Source organism: Thunnus albacares, chromosome 18, assembly GCF_914725855.1.
Source record: "Thunnus albacares chromosome 18, fThuAlb1.1, whole genome shotgun sequence".
Taxonomy (NCBI): domain Eukaryota; kingdom Metazoa; phylum Chordata; class Actinopteri; order Scombriformes; family Scombridae; genus Thunnus; species Thunnus albacares.
In genome coordinates this window covers 702,501-730,000 of record NC_058123.1, presented here as the reverse complement: position 1 = coordinate 730,000, position 27,500 = coordinate 702,501, and the positions used below count along the sequence as shown (strand labels likewise).

Below are 27,500 nucleotides of genomic sequence, written 5' to 3'. Positions count from 1 at the left end.
TATTATGAGCTTGATGTAGTTAAAGTATTGCAGTAAAAGTACATAAGTATTATGAGCCTGATGTAGTTAAAGTATTGCAGTAAAAGTACATAAGTATTATGAGCTTGATGTAGTTAAAGTATTGCAGTAAAAGTAGTGGTTTGGTCCCTCTGACTGATATATTATTATATATGACATCATTAGATTATTAATAGTGAAGCATCAGTGTTAGAGCAGCATGTTACTGTTGTAGCTGCTGGAGGTGGAGCTAGTTTACACTACTTTATATACAGTTAGCTAGTTTAGTCCAGTGGTTCCCAACCTAGGGGTCGGGCCCCTCCAAAGGGTCAGCAGATAAATCTGAGGGGTGGTGAGATGATTAATGGGAGAGGAAAGAAGAAAAAACAAAGTTCTGATACACAAATCTGTTTTCAGTTTTTGGACTTTTTCTCTAATCTTTGATTTTTGCTGAAATATTGGATCATTTGAACATTTATTGAAATGAAAGCATGTGAGAAGTTTAGAGGGAAAAATCACTATTTGGTGGAGCTGTTAACAACTCATAGACATGTGAAATGTGACCCCGACTACACACTGCTTTTTGTAAGACGTCAAAAGCCAAAAAGGTTGGAAACCACTGGTTTCATCTTTAACAATGTGTTGTATTTTAAAAGCTTGTTATATTATCCATTGTGTCAAATCTTCATCTGAAAAGTAACTAAAGCTGTCAAATAAATGTAGTGGAGTAGAAAGTACAATATTTCCCTCTGACATGTAGAAAGTAGCATCACATGGAAATACTCCAGTAAAGTACAAGTACCTCAAAGAGTACTGAAGTACTTGAGTAAATGTACTCAGTGACTTTCCACCACTGACACACAGCAGCATCATCATCATCAGTCACTGTGAGTCTATGGAGATGAAAGCTCTCTGGCGCCATCTACTGGTTCTTTACTGGTGTATCTTATCTCCACTCCGTCCTGCTGCTTACAGGTGAGGTTGGTGAAGTTGAGGTCACGTGTGTGTGTGTGTGTGTTGCGTACCTTCCTCTGAGCAGCCTCCTGCCTCTCGTCGCTCTCCTCTTTGAGCAGCTGCTGCAGGATGCGGATGTCCAGCTGCAGCTCGTCCTGCTGCTCTCTGGCCACGCGCTTCGTCTTCAGCCGTAAACCCTGATCCAGCTGCCGGCGCCTCGTCTGCTGAGCCTGACGCTGCTGCTGCTGCTCCCGCTGCTCCTGCAGCTGCTGCATCTCCTGCTGCTGCAGCTGCAGCCAGACAGAGAGAGAGAGACGGAGAGAGAGAGAGAGATGAATAATTAATGCTGATATCTAAACTACTCAGTTTAAATCGTGTCTGAATTTGTGAGGTTTGAAATGTTCTAGTGACGCAAAGACAAAAGATTTAGTTCAGATATAAAACGCAACTAACGATTTATTTTCATTATCAATGAATCTGTTCATTATTTCCTCATCTATCTGTAAAATGTCAGGTAGAAAAATTTGGACATTTTTCTTCTTAAAAAATTAATCAAAAAGAATAATTGGTTGTCAAACTAGTTGGTGATTAATTTAATATTTGGCAACTAATCAATTAATCAACTCATCGTTGCACCTTTAATAAAATTCAACTGTCTTCAGTTTCATCTCATCTGAGCTGTTTTGTTTAAGGATGTAACTCGAGGATCTTATTGATCCTCAGCAGCCCAGATGTTCACGTCTGAATTTAACCGACTCAGTTTGAACAAATTGATTTTTTGACTTGAATTTTTAGATCCATAAAACACTGAATTTGGTTCAGACTGAAATATCTGAAACTACTATGAGATGGATTAATTTAGCTTCAGACATTCATGTTCCCCTCAGGAGGAATAACTTTAATCCTCTGTGTTATCATCCAGCGCCATCATCTGGTCAAAAACTTAACTTGTTCAATACTTTGATTTATAACCAAACAGCTGAAACACTAATGAATCTGTTTAGTGTTAATTAGCAAACATTAACACTCAGATGGATTTGAGTATGAAACGAGTCCTCCAGTCATTCAGTGTGTCTCTTCCATAAAGTCGGTGGATCTGTGGTCAAAATCCGAGCAGCAGAGGAAGAGATAATGACATCACTGTGGTGACATCACTATGACATCATCGTTACACAAGAGAAGACTGAACAGGACCAAGAAACTGATCAGAATGTGTAAAATCAGTGAAGTGACACACAAATGATTTGATTTGTGAAAGAAAAGTGAATAGTAGGTTATCATTTTATAAATCTTTTGTATATATGTTACAAATGTTTTCAAACTAAGGAGTCAATGTTTGTTATCAACTGAATGTGATGTAATGTCATTTTGGGGACACATGTTGGTGAAGAAATCCTGCTCCTAGTCTAGTTGAACTCTTGAACCTGTTTCTATCTGAGGGTTGCTTGCTGACCTCTGGGGTTAACTAGAGATATCTTTGTCTTCAGCCTGCTGTTTTAGAGACCATACTTGTTTGTAAGAAGGTGTAACGGTTTGTGGAAGTGTCCATTTAGGGACCAGACTGTTTTTAGCTTTGCTTCTGGAGACGTATAAAGCTGTCTAGTTTGAGTTCACAGTCTTTAGAGAAAGGGCCAGCTGAACAACATGCTTTCTCTCAAAAATACAAGATGATTGTATTTTTGTTTGTGTTTGGACATTTGTATAATTGTTACTGATGATGTGATGGATTGTACAGTGTTTACAACTGCTTCAACAAGTAACAATGTTTAATGCTTTCTTTATGTCTCCATGTCTCTTTCTTGAGAGAAAATTTCCACAACAGATTCAAACAGTTTGATCTTATGACTCGACTTGAATTTTTCAATCTAAAAATGAAAAACTGAACGTGAAAAACTTTTCTGAATACTGAAATTTTCTGTCTGCCCTGAAAACAGAAATGATGAATGATGAATGAAATTCAGTTAATTCAGACCGATGGCTTTGAATATTTTGCGGTATTTAAATGTCTCAGTTGTCTATAAGTGTATATTGTATATTGTAAAAGTGTATATATATATATATATATTGATCGGTGCAGACCATCAGCTGGGCCTCCTCCTCTCTCAGCTGTCTCTCCTGCTGTTTCTGCCTCTCGGCTGCGTCTCTCTGAGCGTTCAGGGCGTCCAGCTGCTCGGCGTCTCTCTGCTGCCGCCTCTGCACTCGCTGCCTCTCTCGCTCCTCCTTGGCTCGTCGGTCGGCTTCCCACAGCTCATCGAACAGCTTCTCCTCCTGCTGCTGCTGCTGCCGCTGCTCCTCCCTGCTCCGCACCTGGGCGGCTCGCTCCTCACACACCTGCCACTCCCTTTGTTTGTTCTGGACGCTCCGCAGCTCCTCACACTGCTCTCTGAAAACAGTACAACTTTATTACATTATACTTCTACAAAGTGCTACTTTGTCAGCCAGTGAGGCTGCTTCCGGCCTCTGGATACCCTCTAAGAGACGGAGGGGAGCTGGCAGAGGGAGAGGAAGGAGAGGCAGTTAGTCTCAGTCTTTTGGCCTCCTTTAATGCTCCCGAACACCAAACCTGTTTCTCTCTCTCTGTGCAAAGGAACGCTCTCTTTTTGGTTTAATTGGTACTGTTGGAGTCTGGCTGCTTGCAGAATCACACCACTCTATAACCTCCACTAGAGGGCAGGCAGAGTTACAGTACTTTGACCCTACAGGGCCTGAGTAACAACAGAAGGGCTGCAGGCAGCTCAGTATGGCTGAGAGTGATACAGCTCAGTGATATCACCTCATATCAGATATTCACTTCATCATTAGTAAACGTCTAAAATCTTAGTTAATACACCTGGATTCTGAGTGCAGGACTTTTACTTGTAACAGAATATTTTTAAATTGTAGTATTTCTACTTTTACTGAGGGATCTGAGTACTTTTCCTACTTCTGCATGTAAACATAAAAATAGAAACCTCTGCAGAAGAACTCCTGAACAGTATCGTCTACCTGAACAGTGTCTACCTGAACAGTATCGTCTACCTGAACAGTGTCTACCTGAACAGTGTCGTCTACCTGAACAGTGTCGTCTACCTGAACAGTGTCGTCTACCTGAACAGTGTCGTCTACCTGAACAGTGTCGTCTACCTGAACAGTGTCGTCTACCTGAACAGTGTCGTCTACCTGAACAGTGTCGTCTACCTGAACAGTGTCTACCTGAACAGTGTCGTCTACCTGAACAGTGTCTACCTGAACAGTATCGTCTACCTGAACAGTGTCTACCTGAACAGTGTCTACCTGAACAGTATCGTCTACCTGAACAGTGTCTACCTGAACAGTGTCTACCTGAACAGTGTCTACCTGAACAGTGTCTACCTGAACAGTGTCGTCTACCTGAACAGTGTCGTCTACCTGAACAGTGTCTACCTGAACAGTATCATCTACCTGAACAGCTGCTCCAGCTTCTCTGACACCACCTGCTGTCTTTCAATCTCTCGTCTTTCTCTCAGAGTTTTGGCTCTTTCTCTCATCTTCGCTTGTCTCTCCACTGAAGTCTCCTTTTTCTCCTCCATCTCCTGCAGCAGCTGCTGCTCCTCGGCCTCCAGCACAACACGAAGCCTGAGGAGGACAACAGGTGAGGACAACAGGTGAGGACATCACAGGTGAACACATCAAATACCTGCAAATTACCTGAAAATACGTTTTTGTTGTTGTTATCAGTACTCCAGTGTTGTGTTGTGTACTTGTTTAGTGCCTGATATACTGTGTACTATGTTAGGTTAAAAAAACAATGAATCCACATGTAGTGAGTGTGGGTGTCCAAAGACGGACCTGTCCCTCCTCTCCTCCATGCTGAGCTTGTGTTGGGTCATGGCGGCTCTGATGTGTCTGTCGATGGTTCCTCTCAGGAACAGTCGGTCTGAACTCTGAAGCCACGAGTTCTTGATGTCGCAGGTCTGCTGGTTCCTGCAGAACTCCAGGACTTTGTCTCGGGCCGAGTCCTGTTTCTGTCTCTCCAGGATTTGATGGTCTGCAGGCCTCGACGACGGGAACTTTGCTCTCTGTTTGACACAAATACACATTTACATCCAGTGCTGGAAAGTAACTACGTACTTTATTCAAGTACTGCAAATAAGTACAATTTTGAGGTACTTGTACTTTACATGCTGCTCTAACACTGATGCTTCACTATTAATAATCTAATGATGTCATATATAATAATATATCAGTCAGAGGGACCAAACCACTACTTTTACTGCAATACTTTAACTACATCAAGCTCATAATACTTATGTACTTTTACTGCAATACTTTAACTACATCAAGCTCATAATACTTATGTACTTTTACTGCAATACTTTAACTACATCAAGCTCATAATACTTATGTACTTTTACTGCAATACTTTAACTACATCAAGCTCATAATACTTATGTACTTTTACTGCAATACTTTAACTACATCAAGCTCATAATATTTATGTACTTTTACTGTAGTAGGATTTTTCATGCAGGACTTTTACTTGTACTGGAGTATTTTTGCATTGCTCTATGGGTACTTTTACTGTAGTATAGTATCTGAGTACTTCTTCCACCTCTGTTGATTATAAATGTTAAATTGTAGATTTAAAAATCAAAAATCTCTGTAATTAATTAAGTTTAAATCTGAGACCTTGTCTGGTTGTTTTTGCATCAAAGCTTAACTTCAACATTAAAGGTCACTTTATTGTCACTTAAGAAGAAATTAATGTTAATAAAATACATAAAACATACAACACAATTTACTAAACAAATTATTAAACCTCAAACACAAGTTCACACAAATATATTTGTAATTTAAATAAATAAGTTATAAATAGACAAAATAAATAATGACTGAACTTCAGCTGACTCCTCTCCAGAGGTGGAAGAAGTACTCAGATACTTTACTGCAGTAAAAGTACTAATACAGCAACGTAAAAATACTCCATTACAAGTTAAAGTCCTGCATGAAAAATCCTACTACAGTAAAAGTACATAAGTATTATGAGCTTGATGCAGTTAAAGTATTGCAGTAAAAGTACATAAGTATTATGAGCTTGATGTAGTTAAAGTATTGCAGTAAAAGTACATAAGTATTATGAGCTTGATGTAGTTAAAGTATTGCAGTAAAAGTAGTGGTTTGGTCCCTCTGACTGATATATTATTATACAACATATACAAAGACACAAATGGAAATACTCAAGTAAAGTACAAGTACCTCAAAATTGTACTGAAGTACAGTATTTGAATAAATGTAATTAGTTAATTCCCATCGATCATATCAAGTATTACTACTACTAATAAAGTCTTAATTGAGTGCAGTTATAATGAGGATTAAGTTATTTTACTTAATGAATGATGATGATGAAATATAATATTTTAGTTCCGGTGTTTGATGACTCTGGTCTGTTAGTCAGACAGGTAGAAAGCAGATGAAGTGAATGAGTCTCACCACTCCCACTGAATGAGGCGTCGGTCCCGTCAACTCCCGACATGCTCTTCTGTCACTCAGCAGCATTTTCACATCGATCTGATCTTCAGCTTTATGTTTAACATCAGTTATTACAGCAGTTGAATCTCTCTCAGACAGAAGCTCAAAACATCACAAGCACTGAACATGAGAGCGTCCGGTCGCCATGGTAACAGTAAACACCGGGATGTTGCGGTGTAAACAGCGCCGCTGCTGGAGGCCCTTCAACAGTTTTTTCATCTTTTATAACTTTATTAATAAACCACAGCAGGAGATGAACATTATACAGACTTTATTTGGCTGCAGAACAGAAACAATATTTCATTAGTTTTGTCATCATTCAAATGTATGTTGGACAGATATGCAGAACTTTATAAATAGAGAAATGTAAACTAATGTGCTCTATTGATTATATGTTGTGTTCAGTGTGATGGAGAATAATATTACCTGCATTTTATCATCTGGTTACTGATTGTTCTTATTAAACATCCACAAATCTAAATGTTCTGTTTCCAAACCTGCTTTATTAATTTATTGTTGAACTCAAGTTTGAACCTTAATCAAAGATGAGAAAAACAAAAAGCTGAGAAGACTTTCAATATTTAAAAGAAAGGATTTACTTCCTCTGACTTGTATAAAGTTTTTATTTTTACTGTTGTTGTAAATACAGAAAGTTTTGAGAAACACAGTTACATTAAACAGTCACATTTATGATAATAATGAAGAGAAACACATGGACTCATGTTTTATATGTGAAATCTGATATTTGACTCATAAAGTTGATGTGTTTATTGTGATGATGTGTGTCTGGGTTCAGTGTGACGTGATGATCTAGAAAGACTTCTGCTGGATTTACACATTAACGTCACGTCTGCTGCTGATCTAAACCAAGAATCTGATCGACTCATTAACACTTATCAAACCCACATTCGTCTCAACTACAAGGACTCATGATGGTTATCCTGATATTGTTTCATTATGTAGGTTGTTTGTTTAGTCCATAGTGGCTGAAAATGATTCTTTGGAGAATCGTTTGCTTGTATAATCTGTATAAATGTTTGTATAATTGAGTTTTTGGTTGTTAGACTGACGCCTCTGACTACAGTCGCTGCAGCTGTTGGTAATCAGATGATTGATACTCAGTGTGGGTGAAAAGTTAAAAGGGCTCAACGATGAAACTGAAGGACTGTTGACAGAGAGACTGATTGTAGAGATGTACAGGGGTCGTGTATGTGAAAGACATATAAGAGAGAGAAGGTTGAAATGTATATATGTGGTTTACAGTATACAGACTTACGATGGTGAAGGGTTTTTGTGAAAATTGGAAACTTTTGTGAAGATATAGAGACTTTATGTTGTATTACCTTGTGATGAAGGGCAGAATATTTAGGTTATAATGGTAACAACAGCTTTAAGTTCAGAGCTTATATAAGCTATTCTTTATCGGAGAAAAGGGAGATGTGTTGATATGTGCTGTTGTATACAGTTGACACCACAAGAGGACAGTCTAATGTAACAGGCCAGAGCCTGGAAACCACAGGTGGTTTAATGATGCAACTGCCAGGTAAAGTTCTTCTGACGAGAGCACTCAGTGTTTAAGCCTCATCAATACATGAAGCCTCTGAAGGAGCATGAAGGGAGGGGGGTATTTATTTGAGTGTTTAATTCAAATATCAACTATCTTTCTCCAGAATGACTCTACCTTTAAAAGCTTTTAATATGAAGCAGCAGGAAATGTGTTCATCAGCTTCTCTCTGGTCTCCAGCACAGACATGAGTTTAGTCTTGCAACACCAAATCCTGCTTGGAGGTGAGGTTTGCTTTGGCCCAACTCCAGAGACGGTCCATCTCGGGCGAAATTCAGCGCAACTTGACGCGTTTAAACTGGTAATAAAAAGTCAAATTAACACATCATAGTTTACTCAGCGTGGCCAAAAGTGTCAATGGAAAAACCCCAACAGTTGTTCTCCGTCTTTGTCACACCATAAAAAGTTACATATTTACATCATCTTATCTTTGGATTGTTTAAGTTGACTTTGATGAATCAGCTTTATGACTTTGCACTTGATAACCAGTTTCAATATGTTATAGTAAATAATAATGTTATCTCTGACCCTGGATTAGTCAGTGCAGGTGCTCTGATGGGATGTGTGAGCTCCATTGTTCTCTTCACATTGTATATAAATGAGTGTTTGAGTAGAAACTCTTCCAACTACATCCTGAAATCCTCTGATGACCTCTCCATCATGACTACTACACAGAGACGAGGATACATCACTGTACAACACTCAGCACCTTATTATTAATGTGAAAAAACTGAAGAGATTGTATTTAATCTAAAATCAGTCCAGTAATCATTCATAAGTCTCACATTTATCAGGTCTGAACATAAAAACCTTTGTGTGCACATTGATCTCTTACCTGGCATGTCCATGTTGAAGTCTGTTCTCTGCTGCAGCAGAAGCTGTACTTTATAAGAAGACTCAGACTCTACGGAGTTGACAAGAGAATCATGTTTTTGTTCTATCAGTCAGTGTTACAGAGTTTAATCAGGTGACCTTGTGCAGGTTGATATGAAGGTCACAGGGAGGAAAGAACAGTTTTCTCTTCAGGTTATATATGAGCAGTCTGAGCTTAGAGAAGCACAGAACATAATGAATGATTCTTCACATTCTCCATCCTGAATACAAGCCTTTACTTTCTATCTGACGGTTCAGACTGAACCTTTATAAAAACTCATTTGTCCCTTTATACATTCAGATTTAAACAGCAGCAATCAAATGTGGTGTTGGTGGAACGATACTTCCCAGAGCACTTTATAAGGTGCCATAAATTATGTATTGACAGTGTGTTTGGAAGATAAATGTTTTATGATGCAGTTATGCTGAAGCCAAGACAAAATTCTCTAAGGGGACAATAAAGTATATTTTATCATATATAACAACCTTTCACTTTGTATATACAATACATCCTAATGTTCAGGTGTTAACACACACTGATGTGAGACGTTCACTCTCCTCCAGCTACAGATCTTCAGTCTGTGTGATTACAGTTAAATCCACCAACACTCACATGTTGCTTTCAATAACTTCATGTTGACATCAGTCTCCTTAATGACACATTAGAAAGCAATATATTAATGAAAATGTTTCTGCTCTGGATTCATGCACATTTCATGATGACATAATTTGTACTGCTCTTCATATTAATGAAGTCAGCCACTGATAATCAGAGATGTTCATTTAATAATAAACTAAACCATCATAAGTTGGTTAAAATAATGAAAAAACAAACTAAGTGGATGCTGTTTAACAGGTCAGGTTCTCTGTTTCTTATCCTGCCACAGAGCATCACCAGGGAAGACACGAAGTGTCCGCTGATGTCTGAGGCTCCAACACTTCAGTCTTTGACTGCAAAGGATTTTACACTAAATATTATGTGTTAAAGTGCAATATCTCTACCAGAGTTCTGTCTGTATTGATGTGAACCTGCTCAAACGTGGCATTTTAATGTAATATACATCATTTTATTTATAATTGAATGTGCTGAAGCACAGAGCCTGAAGAACACAACATGTGTAAGTGTCCAAATACTTACTGTCTGGACTGAACTTTTTTTTTCTTATCTTCCTCTTTCCTCCACATGAACCACCATGTTCCTGAGGTTCACTTCACTTCTGAGAAATGACTACACACACAGCCTCCATAAAATATTATAGCATCACATTAGAGATCAAATATTACCCCAGCATTCAACATCACAGTCTAAAGTTCACTTTTATCGTACATCAGAGAGAAGAAAAATTTGGAACACATGATATATATACATACATATATATATATATATATACACACACACATACACACACACACACACACACACACACACACACACACACACACACACACACACACATATATATATATATATATATTCACCCATTAAAATCTTCATCTGAAGAGGGGATGAAACCTTTTTACCAAACAAGCATTGCTGCTCTCAGCTGACGGGGCCGCTGAATGGATCAGGGTAGAGCGATGTGTGTGATGTACAGACAGATAACGACAGTTCAATCTACACTCACATAAAGTCAAACTAGACTCTACATTAGAGCTTAGAAGAGTCCACTTCAACCTTCCTCCTGGACTCATCACTGTGTAGATCATTCATTTTCCATGCAGCACTTATAGATATTAATCTGCAGTTCTATCAGTTACAACTTTGCCTTCTCTCTTCTTCACTTTGTTCTATTTTATAGTACAAAGATATAATTTAGTAAGAAGAATAACCAAAGTTATCACAGATTAACTTCACCACATATCTGCTTTTATTAATCTTTTCTTTACATACACTAACATCTGGAATCAAGTCCAATATAAAACATTAAAAAATATTGTTTTTTAATCATACAGTTATACTAACGTGATGAATACAAAAATACATCAGCGAGAGGTGAAATAAAGTCACGACAACTAAAATAAGTGGAGAAAAGATCAACGATTATCAAACAACACACAGTGACAGAAGAACAAATATCTGTAGATAAACAGCAGAGTGAGTTACGTCACTATTGTCATGTTGCACCACTGAACTGTCCTTCGTCACATGTCACAGAGAAACAGGACACACAACAATGCAACCATTTCCACTCTGTGTCAACTTTCCTCACATGTTGCTGAATAAATCACTTTATCATTCACTCAAATGACTGATTTCATTTTAATAACAATAATAATAGTTATATAGCTCCTTACAATCATAAGCACAAAGTTCTCTCCAGATAAAAATGATTATAATAAAATACAGAAAAAGGAAATAATCTGATAAAACAGATTAAATGCCAATAAAAGAACAAAGCTTGAATACAAAAGTGTAAAATATCTGGAAGAGCATATAAAAATACTAAAATGATGACAGCAAATAAAACACAATTAAAACTGTTATAACATCATGACTCTATAATATAAGAAGAAATATAACAGTGATGTGATGATGTGAACAGTGTGTTGTGTTCAGCTTAGATGTGCAGACTCTTGTTGCAGCTGCAGAGGATTTCTGTCCTTTCTGCTCTGAGATTAGCTGAGACAAAGTCTGAAAATGTTGTGAGACGTAAACTTCAAGTCGCTCCGATAAACGTCGTCACGTCTACAGACGTCAGCTGTATGTTTCCTCCATCAGTCACAAGTTTTCAGTTTGTTGAATCCAGAGTTTAAACTGAGTTTGTTTCCATAAACTGGAGTCAGTCGCAGCTCAGTGATCATCATCAGCACTAATGTCTTTCATTTATAACATGTTATAATAAACGCTGGACATCTGTTTTCTAATCATAGAGTTTGTTTTGTTCATTACAACCTGAATGTTCTTTGATTCTAAACCTTATGTGAAGAAATCAGACTGATATTACAGAATCAGTCTTGTTGCTGCAGAGTGAACGAGGCCAAAAACTCTGAGATTTACTGTTCAAACCCAGTTTATCTACTGTTCCTGTCTATTATTGTTATTGTTCCCTTTATAGCTTTAAGCCCAATAAAAGCCTCCTGATACTTATCAGCTACGGCTTTGACATGTTGTCCAGTTGCAGATATTTTGAGTCGTGTTTCACAGAGGAAATCCATCAGTATCTTGATTTCCAGTCTGATTATTTCTTCTCTCTCAGCTCCGTCTGACAGTCTCAGTACGTCTTCACAAACCTTCTTTATACCATCCAGGTCTTTGCTCGCTGATTCAGCAATCGTCCAGAACTCTGCCGTCAGTTTCTGTTGCGCTGCCATTTTCTCTTCGTTTGTTAACCCTGTTATACAGTGATGAAGACTAGTAGCTGCTCCAGCAAGAGAACCTGCTGTTGCAGCTCCAAATATTGCTAAACTCAAACCTCCAGTGAATGGAGCTGTAAGTGCTGCCACTCCAAGTCCAACAACTCCTGTAACAAGTCCTGCATCTATTCCCTTCACGGATTTCTCCCGTATGTCTTTATATTCAGTTGTAATCCTCTGCAGCTCATCTGCAATCTCTCTCATCCTATTTACACGTTCTTCAAATTTGTGAAATGTGTTCTGTATAACAGAGAAAGTAGAAAGTTGTCCCCCGCTCCGTCTGGTCAAGGCCATTTTCTGAATGTTGCTCCGAACTAAACTTTTGTTTGGAGGACAGTCTGGTGTCTCGTGTGTGGAGATGTTTCCTCTGCAGAGTCTGTTGAACAAGATGAACTTTTTGGCTTTGATTGTAAAACTTCAGTCTGAATGTTTCACAGTCTGCTGCTGTGGAGAGAAACAAAGACGCATCATAAAATAATTCAGGGATCTGCTCTCAGTTCTTAAGTTCAACAGAATTCATTTCACTGACTTTCAGGTAAAAGTAAATTAGTTTTTTAAACATGCAGTGACAGAAATGTTTGTTAATAATATAAGAGATTAAAGTTGTAACAGAGTTTATGAACAGACTGATCTGAATGACTGGAACGGATTCATGATAAGTTTCACTGTAACTGTGGATGAACAGATTTCTTCCTCTTTGCTGTTTGAAATGATGTTTTTGTTCTCACCTGTTCGTCGTTTGTCTGAATCCAAATGAGGAGCACCCTCTGGACTCAACTAGCAGTACTCTACAAGACACATCCACTTGGTTAGGTGTAGGCATAAGGAGTGAGATGGTTAGGGTTAGGGAAAGAATATCAGGGGGCGTGTCATATAAATCTGCAAGACTGCAATTAGACCCTTCTCTCTCTTTTGTCACACGTAGCGTTATGTGTTTCCATCATCATGCCATGTCAGCAGGGTGCGTAGCATGGCGAGGGGATAAAGTACGCTCTCAGATGAGACTTCAGACATGTAGTGTTTACATGATGAATAAAATTTTACTGACCCTGTAACTCACTTAACAAGTGTTTATCTGAGTGGTTCTTGATGGTTTTGACGTTTGCTGGTCTGCTGCTTTACACAGCAGCTGCAACAGATCTGGTCTGAATGCTCAGTGAGATTCTTTCTTCACATGAACTGCTGAACACAGCTAACACGTTATGGTGTTTGAGGACGCAGTCTATTCTGTTGATGCACCAACATCTGGAGAGGTGACCTCAGTGAGAACTTTTAAAAGCCAAGTAAAAACCTACCTTTACAAACTGGCCTTCAATTAACTTAATGCTTATTACTCATTGCACTTTGTACACTTTAATGTCTCTTTTTCTAAAATTCCTTTTAAAAATGTATTTTAATGTGTTAATCTCTTATTTGTAATGTATCTTAACATTCTGTCATTTTATTGTATTTTAAGGTTTTTCAATGTATTTCCTATTACGCTGGTCAGAATAGAAAAAAGTATCCAAAAGCTGAACACAAGTGGTGAAAAACAAATCTCCAGGTTCATTATGACATCTATAAAGAGAGACTTTGCATTTATAATTTGGAAATGAGAAATGCTTCTTCTGACATTATCACCAAAAACATTAACAATGCAGGTGCCTTGTTTGCTTCTGTCAACAGGCTAACAAACCCTCCTGTGTCAGTAGCCTCTGAACTTCTATTCATCAAGGTCTGCAATGAATTTGCATGTGGGAAAACTTGTATTCATTCATGTTCTTTATTTTCTAGCAAGTTCTATTAGAGTGATTGCAGTATATTGTGTTATTCTACATTAAATCATATCCTGCTTGATGCATTTTTCTGTGAATCATGAATAAAATCTTAGCTTACCCACCCATCTGAGAAAGCTGGAGCTGAGCTACAACAAGCGGCAGGTTTCAGGAGTGACATTTCTGTGTAATTTTCTCGAGAGTCCACACTGTAGACTGGAGAGTCTGAGGTCAGACAACTTTTTTTTTCAACTTTTGTGATGAGATTAATATGATGTGAAAGTTATTGTGTTATAATTGTGTTATTCTACATTAAATCATATCCTGCTTGATGCATTTTTCTGTGAATCATGAATAAAATGTGATCTTGATGAAACCAGTTTGCTCAGAGTGTCTTCACTGGATCATCAGCTGCTTTCTGAGTCTGTTGAAGCTTCTGCTGAACTTTGTTCATTAAATGTCTGTTTGACTTTATTCTGAGCAGCAAGTCTGACAGAGACTCAAAGAAAACACAGCTCACATCATCATAATGAACATATCCTGAAGAATATTAGATCAACTCTGGATAATGATGTTTTCTGTAGTGACCACTAGATGGAGCCACAACTGATGTGGACTGAAGGAAACCTGAGCAGACTGAACTACAACAAGTCTGTCATAACACATTCAAATCTATTTAATCTGCTCCATGTTTACTTAACTCAGTATTCAAGTATAACTGAAACACCACTAATAACATATTTTAATTCAAGTCTTCACTCACCTTTAGTTTCCTCCATCAGAGAAATCTACAAACTTTCCTTGAAGCTGTTTGTGTCTCATGTTAAAGTTCAGGACAGTGTAGAATCTACAGGGCTGAAACTTATATTTCATTTGATAAAAAGCAACATCCTCCCCAACTTTATTAATATTTCTGTGAGACTCTTCCCTAAATATGTTAAATAATATATAACTGTATATAATCAGTCTTTGATCATTAAATGTTTGTTTCTCTTTATTCTGTCAGAGACTCAGTGGAGAAACAGACACCAACATCATATCTCATATTAAATAAAAGTATCATGAGGAATATCTGATAAACTGTTATATGACTGTTATTGATTTCTGTATTGATCACTAGATGGATCCACAACTGATGTGGACTGAAGTTTAGGTTCTTTATTACTCAACTCTTCACTTTAAAGGATGAGTTCACCTGTTTCCAGTGTGTCTTAAACCAACAGTCAGGAGCCCAAATGAACATTAAAGCTGTTTTTCTTGCTGTAATCATTCCTCCTGTTCATACTGACCATTAGAAGATCCCTTCATAATGACCTTACAATGGAAGTGATGGGGGACAAAATCTACAGTCCTCCTTCTGTGCAAAAATTAATCTCAAAGTTTATCTGAAGCTAATATGAAGCTTCAGCATCCAAACAAGTCAAATCAAGTAGATATCTTTCAACGTTACAGTCTTTTTGTGGAGCTCATTAACATTTACAAACTCAGAACCAAAAGATTTCTGCTTTGATTTCACAGATCTTGCTTCTTTCTTCTCTGAAAACTGTTAATAGTTCCATGTTTTTACTGCAGATGTGTTTGAGAAATAAACATTTAAAACTTCACATTGAGTGTATTTAATTCCAGAGATGTTTGCTAAATAAATCCTTTTTAACACAGAGCTGTTTTCTTTATATTCGGAATCACTCTATAAAATGTTCATCTGAATTAGTGATGGAGCCTTTTTACCCAGCATGCATCACTGTCACATTAAATCCTCAACTGAGGACCTTCACATTGTAGATGAAGACAAAAAACAACCTTTACCCGTCTAGTTGATCTGATTATAATAAACAAATCCACCTTTATAACTGTGAATATTCTGCCTCATCACACCTCACTACAACTATTAACTTGTATAATAAAACTGAAAAAAGCAAATGTTATCAAGAGTAAATATGGTAGTTTTTATTATTATCAGCTTGTTATATTAAAGGTGCACAGTGCAGACTGGATGAACTGTGGTTAAAGCTCCTGAAAGCCAAACAGAGAGAGAAACGTTCCAGCGTTCTCAGAGTGATCAGACTGTAAACTGAACAAACAGCTGTGGAGCTCCACCTGCTGGACGGAGGGAGTCACATGTTACTGACACAGAAGACAAATTTTTATCCTTTTTATTCCCTTGTCCTCAGGGTTAGGGGTTAACCACAGTCATAAATTAAATTAAATACAAAGCAGTTTTTCTTTAAAGAGTACAACAGTGTATATACATAATAAAAAGGAATAAACACAGCAAGCTGTTTTACATAGACGACATTCTGTATCTTTAAAGGACACATTTTGTTTTCTTTTTGTAAAGTCTCCAGATTTTACAAACTGCACCATAAACGTTATAAATCATTTCCTGTAAGTGGAAACAGAAAAGTGTCTGAGTGTGTGAATGCAGATTATAATCCTGTAGTTTATGTAGAAGGTGAATCTGGCACACGGCTACAGTCGGACAGGTTGGTGCAGTTCAGAAGGCTGATAAAAGGAACGCTGTGATTGGTTGCCTCGGGCGCTCCTCTGTTTCCATCATGACTGAATGTGTGTGAAGCTGCAGAGGAAGAATTAAACAGGTTAGAACTCAAACACCTCGACAACAACTTCAACTTCAAACCTGATTAGATTTGACTGCAGCTGTGAGTGAGAACAAGGTAAGACATGACTGTTTTATTTCTGTTTCACATCAACTTACATGTTATCAGTGACAGGAGTCAGGATGTGATTTTAGTGGTTAATGTGTAAAACATGAGTTTATATGAACATAGTTTCATTCAGGTGTAGAGTCACAGCTTCATCACAGAAGTTTTGTTTCAGCTTTCAGCTTCACAAGTGTTTGTTTACTTTAAACTGATGTAGAGCTGAGTGTAAAAGTGTGTTTTTATAGATGAATGTCTTTGTGTACGTATCAAATCTTTAAATCTTTATTTTTTCTATTCAAATTGATTTTTAAAAACTCTGACAACTGAATGTTATGAACGTTCTTTTATATTTTCATTTGATTTGTTGAAATGTGAATTGTATTAATGCAAACTAATAATTCAAAGCAGATTTTTTGTATAACAAAAACAGAAGAAGAAGTTGGACTATTACAGTTTTCATAATAATTCTGTTGATGTGTCAGTTTAAGTCTGATGTCATCTAACGTGTAGAAGCTCATATTTACATAGTTTCATTCAGGTGTAGAGTCACAGCATGTTTTCTGTTCTGCTGCGTTCACTTCCTGCAGTAACCTGAGGATGTGTGTGTGTGTGTGTGTGTGTGTACATCTTAGTCAAGTATATATATAATATATAAGTTAATATTGATTAATTTAATTGATTTCTTAACTACTTATTAGTTTAGATTAAGAGTGATAATTTATATTTTTCATTTAATATATAATTCTTTATCGACATATTTCATGATTCATTTAATTTATTATTATTATAAAGGAAACAACTCTCAGAGTCGTTACTGAGATGACGACGTTATCAATAAATCCTGAGGAATATGTAATAATCAATGACTTTGACTGCTGTTGAGAGATTTCTGAGTGAACAAAGATAAAGTTTTGTAGACCAGCACATGCAGCCAAGTTGGTGTTTCAATGACATTTCAGGAAATACTTTCATAGGAGACAGTTTTTATAAAGGTGACTATTCCCACCTTAATAACTCTTAATTAAAATATATAATCATCTAAACTTGACACACGTGAAGAGAATTTAACCTGTTTAAAAAAGGCTAAACTGCACTGAGATTGTTCTTGACACAGCTGCTACAAACCCAGTCCAACCATCACCTGGTGGTTTTCTCACTTCATCACCTTCATCTCTCTCGTATTGCATCTTAGTCAAGTAACTTTACATTACATGACACCTTCACACAGCAGCTGACTTACTATTTGGATAACAGCTTAAGGATGCCCCGTGGAGTTTTCTTGGAAACAAGCAAATGTTACGTATACGTTGAGTATTAATCATCCAAAACACATTGTGTTTATCCTTAAGGTTAAACACAGGTGTAGAGTCCCAGCGTCAATGGAGGCTGGCGGACGCCCTGGGACCAGGTTCACAGATGAAGGTACTCTCCACTTACCATAGGGAGTCTCAGTCAGTGCAGAGCCTGAAAGAACAAATAGGAATGTAGGTATGAAACTAAACTTTGTGAGTCTCCAGTGGAAATGCATGTGATTGATCATGGTTTACTTTAGCATAGAGCAGCTAAAGGGGGCTGACATGGCCTGTGGGAAATGCCAATAGATCCAGTTGTGGTGTAGTGTGGGAGTTGAAGGAATGGTCAAAAGTCATCAACTTTCACAAGTGTCATTTGAGCTAAAATGTTCATTCACTCAACAGTGGTGGTGAGAAATGAACTAAATGAGATGATACTTAGTTTTTGTATGAAGCAGTGAGGGTTTTTTTCATCAGATATGTGAAGGTGATGCTGATCTTATCACATTCAGACTCACAGCTGAACAGTGTGGACTTACCTGCTGAACTGATGTGTTTCCTCTTTAAATAGAATCAAAACTTATCAGATGAAACAGAGACACATATTAACATAGATGATCAAATCATTGATGGAAATCAAATGAACAAACTATGGGATAGTAGCTTAAGAAGCATTTATGTTTTACTGCAGGTCACACTAATACTAAGATGCATTTTATCTATGAAAGATGGTAAATATATACTGTATATACTTGCAAATGTGTGACCAAACTTCATAAAAATATTTGACAACATTTATGTGTTCAGCTGAATTTTAACTTTTTTTAGAATTTAATTTGTAAATGTTCAGTTGTGTTGCAGAGTCTAAATGTCTACTATATTATCATAGACATAGATTATTTTATAACTCAGTGTGTGAAAACAACAGAAACCCAGCTCAGTTTTTTCTGTTTCACTGTAATACACCTATCACATGTGCAGCACTAAGTAATTTATTTAAGCAGTGTTCTGCTCTGTCACTATGTGCCTGGTCATGTTTATAGCTTGCAGCTATTGTCTTATGTTAGGTTTTACCAAATAGTGTCAGTAATATTAGAGTCAGTGGTAAGTTGGTCACATTGTGACTCACAGCTGAACAATGTGGAATTACCTGCTAAACAGACTAGATATGTTTTCTTGTAATGTTGAACAAATGTCAAACATTATCAGATAAAACAAACACGGAAATAAACGTCAAAGATTTCATCTTAGATTAAATTCTCTTTTACAAAAGCAAAACATTCCAATGTGATGAACTTCTACATTTTACTTTGTATTTACAACACGTTTTAATTCGGTACAATACTTTTATAAAGTGCACTTAGGTACTGTACAGTGAGTGTCTAATTCTTTGGACTGTGCAGGGGAGAGTGAATGTTTTATTTTACTTTTTATACACTTTGGTGCAACTTTTTAGTATTTTCCCAGTGCTGCTTCAGACTTGTCCAGGTGTATCTTGTGTGTATGCAAACACTTGTTATTTTGAGTCAAATACATGCAGCAAAGGGCAGATTGGGAATTCAATTCAATTCAATTTTATTTATATAGCGTCAAATCTTAACAGAAGTTATCTCAGGGCTCTTTTCACATAGAGCAGGTCTAGACCGAACTCTTTAATTTACAGACCCAACATTCCTCCATGACAGCAGCAAGGAAAACTACATAAATCTGAAAGTGGGTTTAAACAGCATTGGGACTTTTTGCTATGATGTCTAACACTTTTTCATGAGTGTAAGTGGTAAAATAACTGAGATTCAGCCACTAAATATCATTATTTATGTTTCTCTTTGTTCTCTCAGGAATTTGCCTGTCTTTGACTATGTTATTGATCAAACCAAACAGCCAATCAAAGGTCATGGTCCGTATTCAGAGTGACCAATCAAAGGAGTGGAGACATCAGCCACTGTTTATTCCATCCATCCATATGTCCACCCTCTGGACCGGCCATTATCAGTTGAATAATGATGTTTAATGATGTGACTGATGTGACAACGCTGTGGTTAAGGTCTGGTTAGGATTAGGCACAAAAACCACATGGTTAGTTATAGAGAAAGATCATGGTTTGAGTTAAAATAAAAAACAAAACAAAATAAAAACAGCTGCAAATGTCCCAACTTCTCACCAAAAACACTTGTTTTTGTCAGTTGAAACAGGAAGTGGGAATTTGTTTGGCGATGGTCTCAAACCATCTAACTAACTGTCTGACCATCCACCGACCCCTCCTCCTCCAAAAGAAAGTCAGCTTGTATAGATGTCATGTGACCTACATCACTTTAGAAATGTTGATATGATATGTATTATGCACATTGAAATGTAGATATTTAATGTTTCCGTGGTTTTGTAGGAGTTTCTAGCACTGTTAAGCAGCAATCATTAAAGCTAACATTGTTTGTTTACCTTTGAGCAGCAGGGGACAGTTGGTTTGTGTTGGCCTCACACAGGGCACCATGAATGTGGGAGTATTAATACTTTATCACTGAATCACCTCGTTATTGGGGGCACCGCCTCCTTTTTCCAGCCACACCTAAAGCCCCTAGAACAAAGAAATTGAATATTCATCAATAATTTGGTGTGAAAACCTTTAGAAAACACCGTAACTCCTCCCGTTTTATCCTAACTTATAAAAGCAGCCTCAAAGAGGCCTCAAAACTCTACCTGCTCTCTGAGAGCAATACTGCAAACCAGAGGTGAAGTTGGCCTAAAAACTCTGTCAGAGGAGCCTGAAACTGCTTGATTCTTTACCGGCATTCAACACCTCTGCATCTACGAAGATGCCACAGCCCACAGCTGATCCGCTGGACCTGCCAAGATGATGCCTCTAACATGACAAAACACCTCAACAGTAAGGCATAACATGGCCTTTTGATCGAGGGTTGATACTGAATAATGTTAAAATTAAAGAATTTATTTAGAGAGGTTGAATTAGCTTTCCCTTAGCATTTCCTGGTGCAATACGTTAAGACTTGAGTCACGCACTTCGAGCCACTCTTGCTGAATAATTTTGTTTATTATTTTTATTATCATTCATAGACCTTATTTATTTATTTATCTTACTTTCTTTTTATTTATTATTTTCTGTATCTTATGCTTTATCATGTATCCACAAGATGCATAGAACCATAAATAAATGTCTTCATTTATCCTAAAAGTGTTTGGTTGTTTCTTTGAGCTGCAGTAAACAGAGGTCACTGTTTGGGACAAGAACCTACGATTATGAGACTGATTCATTGATTAAACTGAACAAGGGTTAGTGCTCCCTCTTGGCACTAACAAATCCTAACCAAAAAGGAGGTGGTGCCCCCAATAACAAGGTAATTCAATGATAAAGTATTAATACTCCTACAGTTTGCAGAAACGTACAATGGCAACGTTTTATTCTGGTGACCAGGCTGGCGAGGGCGCTGATCCCCGAGGGGATAAAACTACTCTCTGAGACGGGACTTAAGACCTCAAGTGCTTCCAAAGAGATAAATTGATATTCCTGATCCTGTAACTCATTTCAAAGTGGTTTTCTGAATGTTTCTTAATGGTTCTGATATGTTCAGCTCTGTTGCTTTTCACTCAACAGATCTAATCAGAATGCTCAGCTCATTTTCTCTTTATATGAGCTGCTAAACATGGCTGATATTATATTCACAGTCAAAGTCACAAGTCTTTAGGCCTGTTATTCTGTGTGGACATTATAGCTCATTACACCACAACAAAAGTGAAAAAAGCAAAGGTTGGAAGATAAACTGCTGAGAGACAGTCCTGGGAAGTGCGATGTAGAGTCAGACCGTCTACATTTGAAAATCTGATTTTTAACGGACTGTAAACTCAGTTTGACAGGAAGTGACGGGGACTCTGTGTGTTTCTGTGTCCACAGAGATGTTTGCAGCCAGAACCAGAGCAGTTGTGAAGAGTCTGGGTGCCCAGGGAGATCTCATCCCCAACGAAAATGTCAATGAGAAAATTGAGATGCTGACTCTGGTCAAAGCCAGACAGAAAACCTTCTGGCCGATCATCAAATACACGATCATCGATCAAACACTGTTGGACCTGCTGGAGGAGCAGGACTTCTCCCCAAGTGTGTATTCTGACACAACAATACTGTAAACAGCAGTGCAAGTACCTGAAACACATAAAAATACTTCATTACATGTAGGAGTCCAGTATTTAAGATACAAGTATCATCAGCTTCATGTAGTTAAAGTATCAGTAAAAATAAAGTATAAAGTATTATCAGCGGTAAAAGTACACAAAAATTATCCACAGTAAAAGTACATGAGTATTAAAAGTATACAAGTATTATTTATATCTAATATGATCATCATGTTTTTTTTAATGTAAAATCAAATTCTTAACTTTCGCTGTCACATAAATATATGTGTGTATTAAGTAGCATAAAATGTAAATACTAAAGTAAAAGTACATCAATAAAGTATTAGAGTAAATGTACTTGCATGTGAACGACATGTGAAAGGGAAAGTACTTCAATCAGTGCTTTCTGCTTTGGTACTCAAAAGTTATGAGATAATTAGTGAAAATGATGCAATATGTGTAAAAAGCTCTGAGATACTGAGGTAAAATGTTCCTGCAGAGTTCACAGAGGAGGTTCTAACAGAGGATTTTAAGAACCTGAGAGACAGCTATGGTGGAGGCTGTGCAGCAGCAGGAGTTGATGCACCTGAAGTCAGACTGCAAGTGTCTGCAGCGGTGGACACTGTGGACAAAGCGTCCTCCATCACTCTGAAGAAAAAGACTGTGGACATCGAAAAACTGAGGAAGAGCTGCTGCGACAAGTACGTCTCTGTTTGTCTGTTTGTCTCTGCTTTGTTTCCACACATGATGGTCTCTCAGTCAATCACTGGTGAGAATAATGACTGAAAACTCAGCAAAGATCTCACATGAGAATAACTAAGTCTGAAAAACTAAATTCTTTGGAACACGTTAATAATAATAATCTATTAGTATGATTAGGAAAAGAAGCTATTTAGTAGACAATGTCTTTTTATCATTTGTTGATATATTCTTACTTCTCATACTGCAGTACAGTCTGGACGAGTATATTTTCCATAAAACCTTTCTTCTACAAAACACTTTGTCAGGATTCAGACCTGCTAACTACTGCTCTCATTTGGTTCAGATTTGCTCCTCCATAAAGTCCTTCAGAGCAGATTTTAAAAGGCTTGAATCTTGGTTTAATAATCCCATTTTTAACGATGTGAGCACTTTATTAGGAACACCACACTAACACTGGGTCGGGTCCCTTTACTCCTAAAACAACCTCAGATCTTGGTTGCATGTATTCCACCAGATGACGGACATGTTTAGGTTCTTGTTATGATGATAAAAACATCATTATATGTATTTCCTGTTGTAAAAAAATTAAACATACTGTAAATGTTCAGAAGCACTGCTGTGACCTGTGTGCTCGGCTGAAATGATCTAAAACAAAAGACGCTGTCAGTGTGATGTCATCGATTCGTTTAGTTCCTTATTCTTCAAAAAATCTTTTGTCCTTTTGGGAAATTAAACTTTTAAGTCGGTCTGTAATATGACTTCAACTCCTTAGAGATTGAAAGAATATGAGAAAATGAAGGAAATAACACATATTTCAAAGTTTTTGTTTTTTAAAGCTGTATATGTGTTCACTACTTGTGTGTGGTGGATACTAAGTCACACTTATATATAGTGATAATACATTGATAATAACATCAAACCCCTCAGGTTTACATGAAGTCACATTGATTTGGCACAATGATTGACTTTAGCCTGATATTTGAATAATATGCTTTTCCCAACATGGATGTTTGGAAAATTTGCTGCTCATTTATTTCATATTCACATGATATTTGTGTAATTATTATAACTGTATAATTAAGAATATATTAAATTAAACAGAGATTCTGTTCAAGTTTCATTAAATATTAAATAAATCATTAACCTTCCTCTTCCTCGTCCTCCTCCTCCTCTGACTCTCTTTGCAGGAAGATAAAGAAGAATATGGTGGATGCTCTTAAACTGAAGGGGACGGAGAAGCTGACTTTTGTTTACCAGATGGTCTCCAACATCGTTCCCGTCACGATTTCTGGCAAAGCTCGAAAGGGCGGCTCGGTGTTGGCAGTTGGTAAAATAATCCCCACGCTGTGTGTGACGGTGAGTGTTTGTGTCTCTGAGCAACAAGTGACTTCTAACTGGCTGATGATCGGCGTCAAAGTCTGTTTCATTCAGAACAATAAACAAACATAATGTTTTCAATTCAATTCAATTTTTATTTATATAGAGCCAAATCACAACAAACGTTATCTCAGGTCACTTTTCACATAAAGCAGGTCTAGACTGAACTGTTTAATCTACAGAGACCCAACATTCCTCCATCAGCAGCAGCAAGGAAAAACTCCCCTTTAACGGGAAGAAACCTCAAGCAGAACCGGACTCTAGGTGGCGCCATCTGCCTCGACCGGTTGGGTTGAGAAAGAAAGAAAGAAGGAGGGTGGAGGGGGGGTGACTGGAAATCCTGGCACGTAAGATGTGCAGCTCACACAGGCTGTGTGTCCCAGGTGTAAGACTTCTTTAAGCAGCCTAGTTGGGATGAGGTCTAAGAGACAGGTTGATGGTTTAGATGAAGAAATTGTTGAAGTTCAGGAAGGTCAATTGTAGAAAAACAGTCCAAATATATGTCAGGATTTACAGCTGTTTCTAAGGTTCCTGAGTTTGTGGATAAATCGGTGCCTGTTGAGGGCAGGAGGTGGTGAATTTTGTCTCTAATAGTTAGAATTTTATCATTAAAGAAGAGAGAGTTATGACTCTTTGTCAGCCAAAGTGCTGAAAAGGAACCTAGAGCTGGTTTTATTCTCTTCTATTAATGCTGAGTAATAGGCGGCTCTGGCATTACAGAGGGCCTTCCTATATGTTTAAGACTATCCTGTCAGACTAAGCGAGATTCTTCTAGTTAATTACTTTATCTGTACTAAGGACTAAGTTTGATAAAAACTCTTAGAAGACATGTTCTTCATGACACAGCCAGGTTTCAGTAAGACAAAATAAATATGATCTGAGATTAGATCATTTACTAATACGGCTTTAGATGACAGAGATCTAACGTTCAAGAGTCCACATTCAGTTCTCTTATTTTATTGTTGCAGACATGGTGTTTATTTTTATTAGATTTTTATGAATGAATCCTCTTCTGTTTACCTTAGATTTAATAGATTTAAGTGGTCGGGGGACAGACACAGTCTCTATGTGGTTTTGGGGACAGACACAGTCTCTATGTGGTTTTGGGGACAGACACAGTCTCTATGTGGTTTTGGGGACAGACACAGTCTCTATGTGGTTTTGGGGACAGACACAGTCTCTATGTGGTTTGGGGGACAGACACAGTCTCTATGTGGTTTGGGGGACAGACACAGTCTCTATGTGGTTTGGGGGACAGACACAGTCTCTATGTGGTTTGGGGGACAGACACAGTCTCTATGTGGTTTGGGGGACAGACACAGTCTCTGTGTGGTTTTGGGGGACAGACACAGTCTCTATGTGGTTTTGGGTGGGTAATTGCTCTAATGGAAGTGCAGAGAAGCATGCAGGACTGCAGCTCTGCTTCCTGGTCTCAACTCTGGGTTTTCACACTGTCAAGATTCATGTTCAGGCAGAAAAACATCATGTAATGTAGAAGACAGACAGATTTTTAACAGAAGAAAAGAAAAACTGGTGATTCTCAACAAGCAAACAGTCAAGAACAACATGAAGACGTCGTCCTGTCCTCAGGTTCTCTGTCAGTGGAGCAGGAAACATGGGCAACAAGATGCAACAAAGGTCCCTGACTGGACTCGAAGCAACGTTGTGGTAAACCTTTAGGCCAACAGGGTCCCAGCAGTCCATGTTCTTCTTCAGGTTATTTAACATCGCTCATTTTATTACTAATTTATCCAACAATAGTGATGCTGCACTGGGTCACATGTTCCTTCATCATGAAGAGTTTGGTCACGTTAGTTTGTTTAGAAACGGCTCCAAAGACTAATAACAGCATCATGTTTTCAGTCTCCAGAGAGTAGTTCTGTGTAAGGCAGACGCTACTGAGCATGTGCAGAAACACGGTTCTGTTAACAGCTTCACCAGCTTGTTGTGCTGCAGATCGACCTCTGGACCTCACATCAACAGACCCTGAAGTGCAGTCTGATCTCATTTTCAGGTTGTTGTATCAATCAAAACACTAAAAGACGAAAAAGAACTGTTTTCTTTTTCCAGTAAATTAATTTCAAATGTACTTACAATCGTGACCAAACTCTTCATGATGAAGGAACATGTCACCCAGTGCAGTGGTGTGGCTCGCTGAGGTGTTTTTAATAGTTTCTGAACAACAACGGAGGAATCAGATATATCAGGCTTTGATGCACACACAATACTTATTAGTAGTTCAGTTAAAATACAGAAAATCAGCAGACTGATCCTTTACATCTGGTCTGGATTTTATCCTGATATGAGACACCTGAGTGTAAACGGTCTCAGTGATGCTGCTGTGTTTGTTCCTTCAGGGCATCAAGAAGGAGGAGACGAGCTTCACTGTTCCTAAAGACTACACCTTCGCTTACGGCCTGATGGAAATCACCACCAAGGATGAGACTCTGGGTGAGACACAACTCTGTCTGTGTTACTGCGTCTCTACTCAGCCACAATAATCATGTTAGTGCCGTAAATCACATCTGTACAGTTTGGACACGTTCATTTAAAGAAAAGACTAAAGGTTTCGCTCTCTGTGTGTCCCCAACTATTTATCATTAATAATCCATCTATAAAGAGTTAATACATCACTCCATCACTCCATCACTCCATCACTCCATCACTCCATCACTTCATCACTTCATCACTCCATCACTTCATCACTTCTTCTTCTCTCTTGTTCAGGAATTCCTCCTCGAAGCAGGAAAGTCAGACATTATAACAAAGGTCTGTTTTTAGTTTTCTATCAACTTTTAAACGGATTTTACTGAGAAATGAGAAGCTCAGTTCTGTTGTTTACTGCTCATCTCTGTCTTCACTGTCACACTGATGCTGCTGTTGTTGACTCCTTCTTATATCCAATAACTTATAAACTGTAACCATGGAAACCTCGGCAGGATGGTGGAACATCAGCTTAGACGGAGACGGCGAGGACTGTGAGACGCTGCAAAAAGTGAAGGAAGGTCAGTTTGTCTTAGACGTCTTCACTCTGTCACCTCATTTCAATCATATTCCAGACCTGAGTTTACGAGATTCTACATCATCAACTCATCGCCTGAAAGACCTTCATCATCATCATCAGTTTTTTTGTGATTATTGCGGCCACAAATGTTTGATTTTGCGGCAGCTTTTCTCAAAAATTGCGATGTTTTATGTGCTTTTTCTGCAGTAAAATTGCAGGAATTGCAGATCAGGATCTGGTTATTATGAGGAAAGTTTATCATTTGATAAGACAGAGGCGTGATGATGCTTCCTGATTTAATGAGCTTTATTTTTTTATTTCCTCCTTGCTTTGAGACACTGGGAGATATTAATGTGACAG

At 37.8% G+C, this 27,500-nt stretch overlaps 2 protein-coding genes across 2 annotated transcripts in view; one reads left to right on the top strand and one right to left on the bottom strand.

Annotated features, from left to right (window-relative positions):
- The window catches only part of cfap53 (cilia and flagella associated protein 53), a 9,882-nt gene extending 3,269 nt beyond the window's left edge, over positions 1 to 6,613 (bottom strand). The window contains exons 1-5 of the mRNA XM_044333144.1: positions 6,400 to 6,613; positions 4,759 to 4,988; positions 4,372 to 4,545; positions 3,031 to 3,334; positions 1,023 to 1,241 (exon numbers count right to left, since the gene is read on the bottom strand). Of these exons, the coding sequence (XP_044189079.1) occupies positions 1,023 to 1,241; positions 3,031 to 3,334; positions 4,372 to 4,545; positions 4,759 to 4,988; positions 6,400 to 6,465 (993 nt within the window). The 5' untranslated portion in view covers positions 6,466 to 6,613. The remainder of the gene's footprint in view (positions 1 to 1,022; positions 1,242 to 3,030; positions 3,335 to 4,371; positions 4,546 to 4,758; positions 4,989 to 6,399) is intronic.
- A 9,956-nt stretch (positions 6,614 to 16,569) lies between these two features.
- The window catches only part of LOC122968148, a 13,103-nt gene continuing 2,172 nt past the window's right edge, over positions 16,570 to 27,500 (top strand). Inside the window, exons 1-7 of the mRNA XM_044333151.1 lie at positions 16,570 to 16,658; positions 21,843 to 22,043; positions 22,557 to 22,758; positions 23,947 to 24,115; positions 26,494 to 26,587; positions 26,864 to 26,905; positions 27,076 to 27,141. Coding sequence (XP_044189086.1) covers positions 21,845 to 22,043; positions 22,557 to 22,758; positions 23,947 to 24,115; positions 26,494 to 26,587; positions 26,864 to 26,905; positions 27,076 to 27,141 — 772 coding nt within the window. The 5' untranslated portion in view covers positions 16,570 to 16,658; positions 21,843 to 21,844. The remainder of the gene's footprint in view (positions 16,659 to 21,842; positions 22,044 to 22,556; positions 22,759 to 23,946; positions 24,116 to 26,493; positions 26,588 to 26,863; positions 26,906 to 27,075; positions 27,142 to 27,500) is intronic.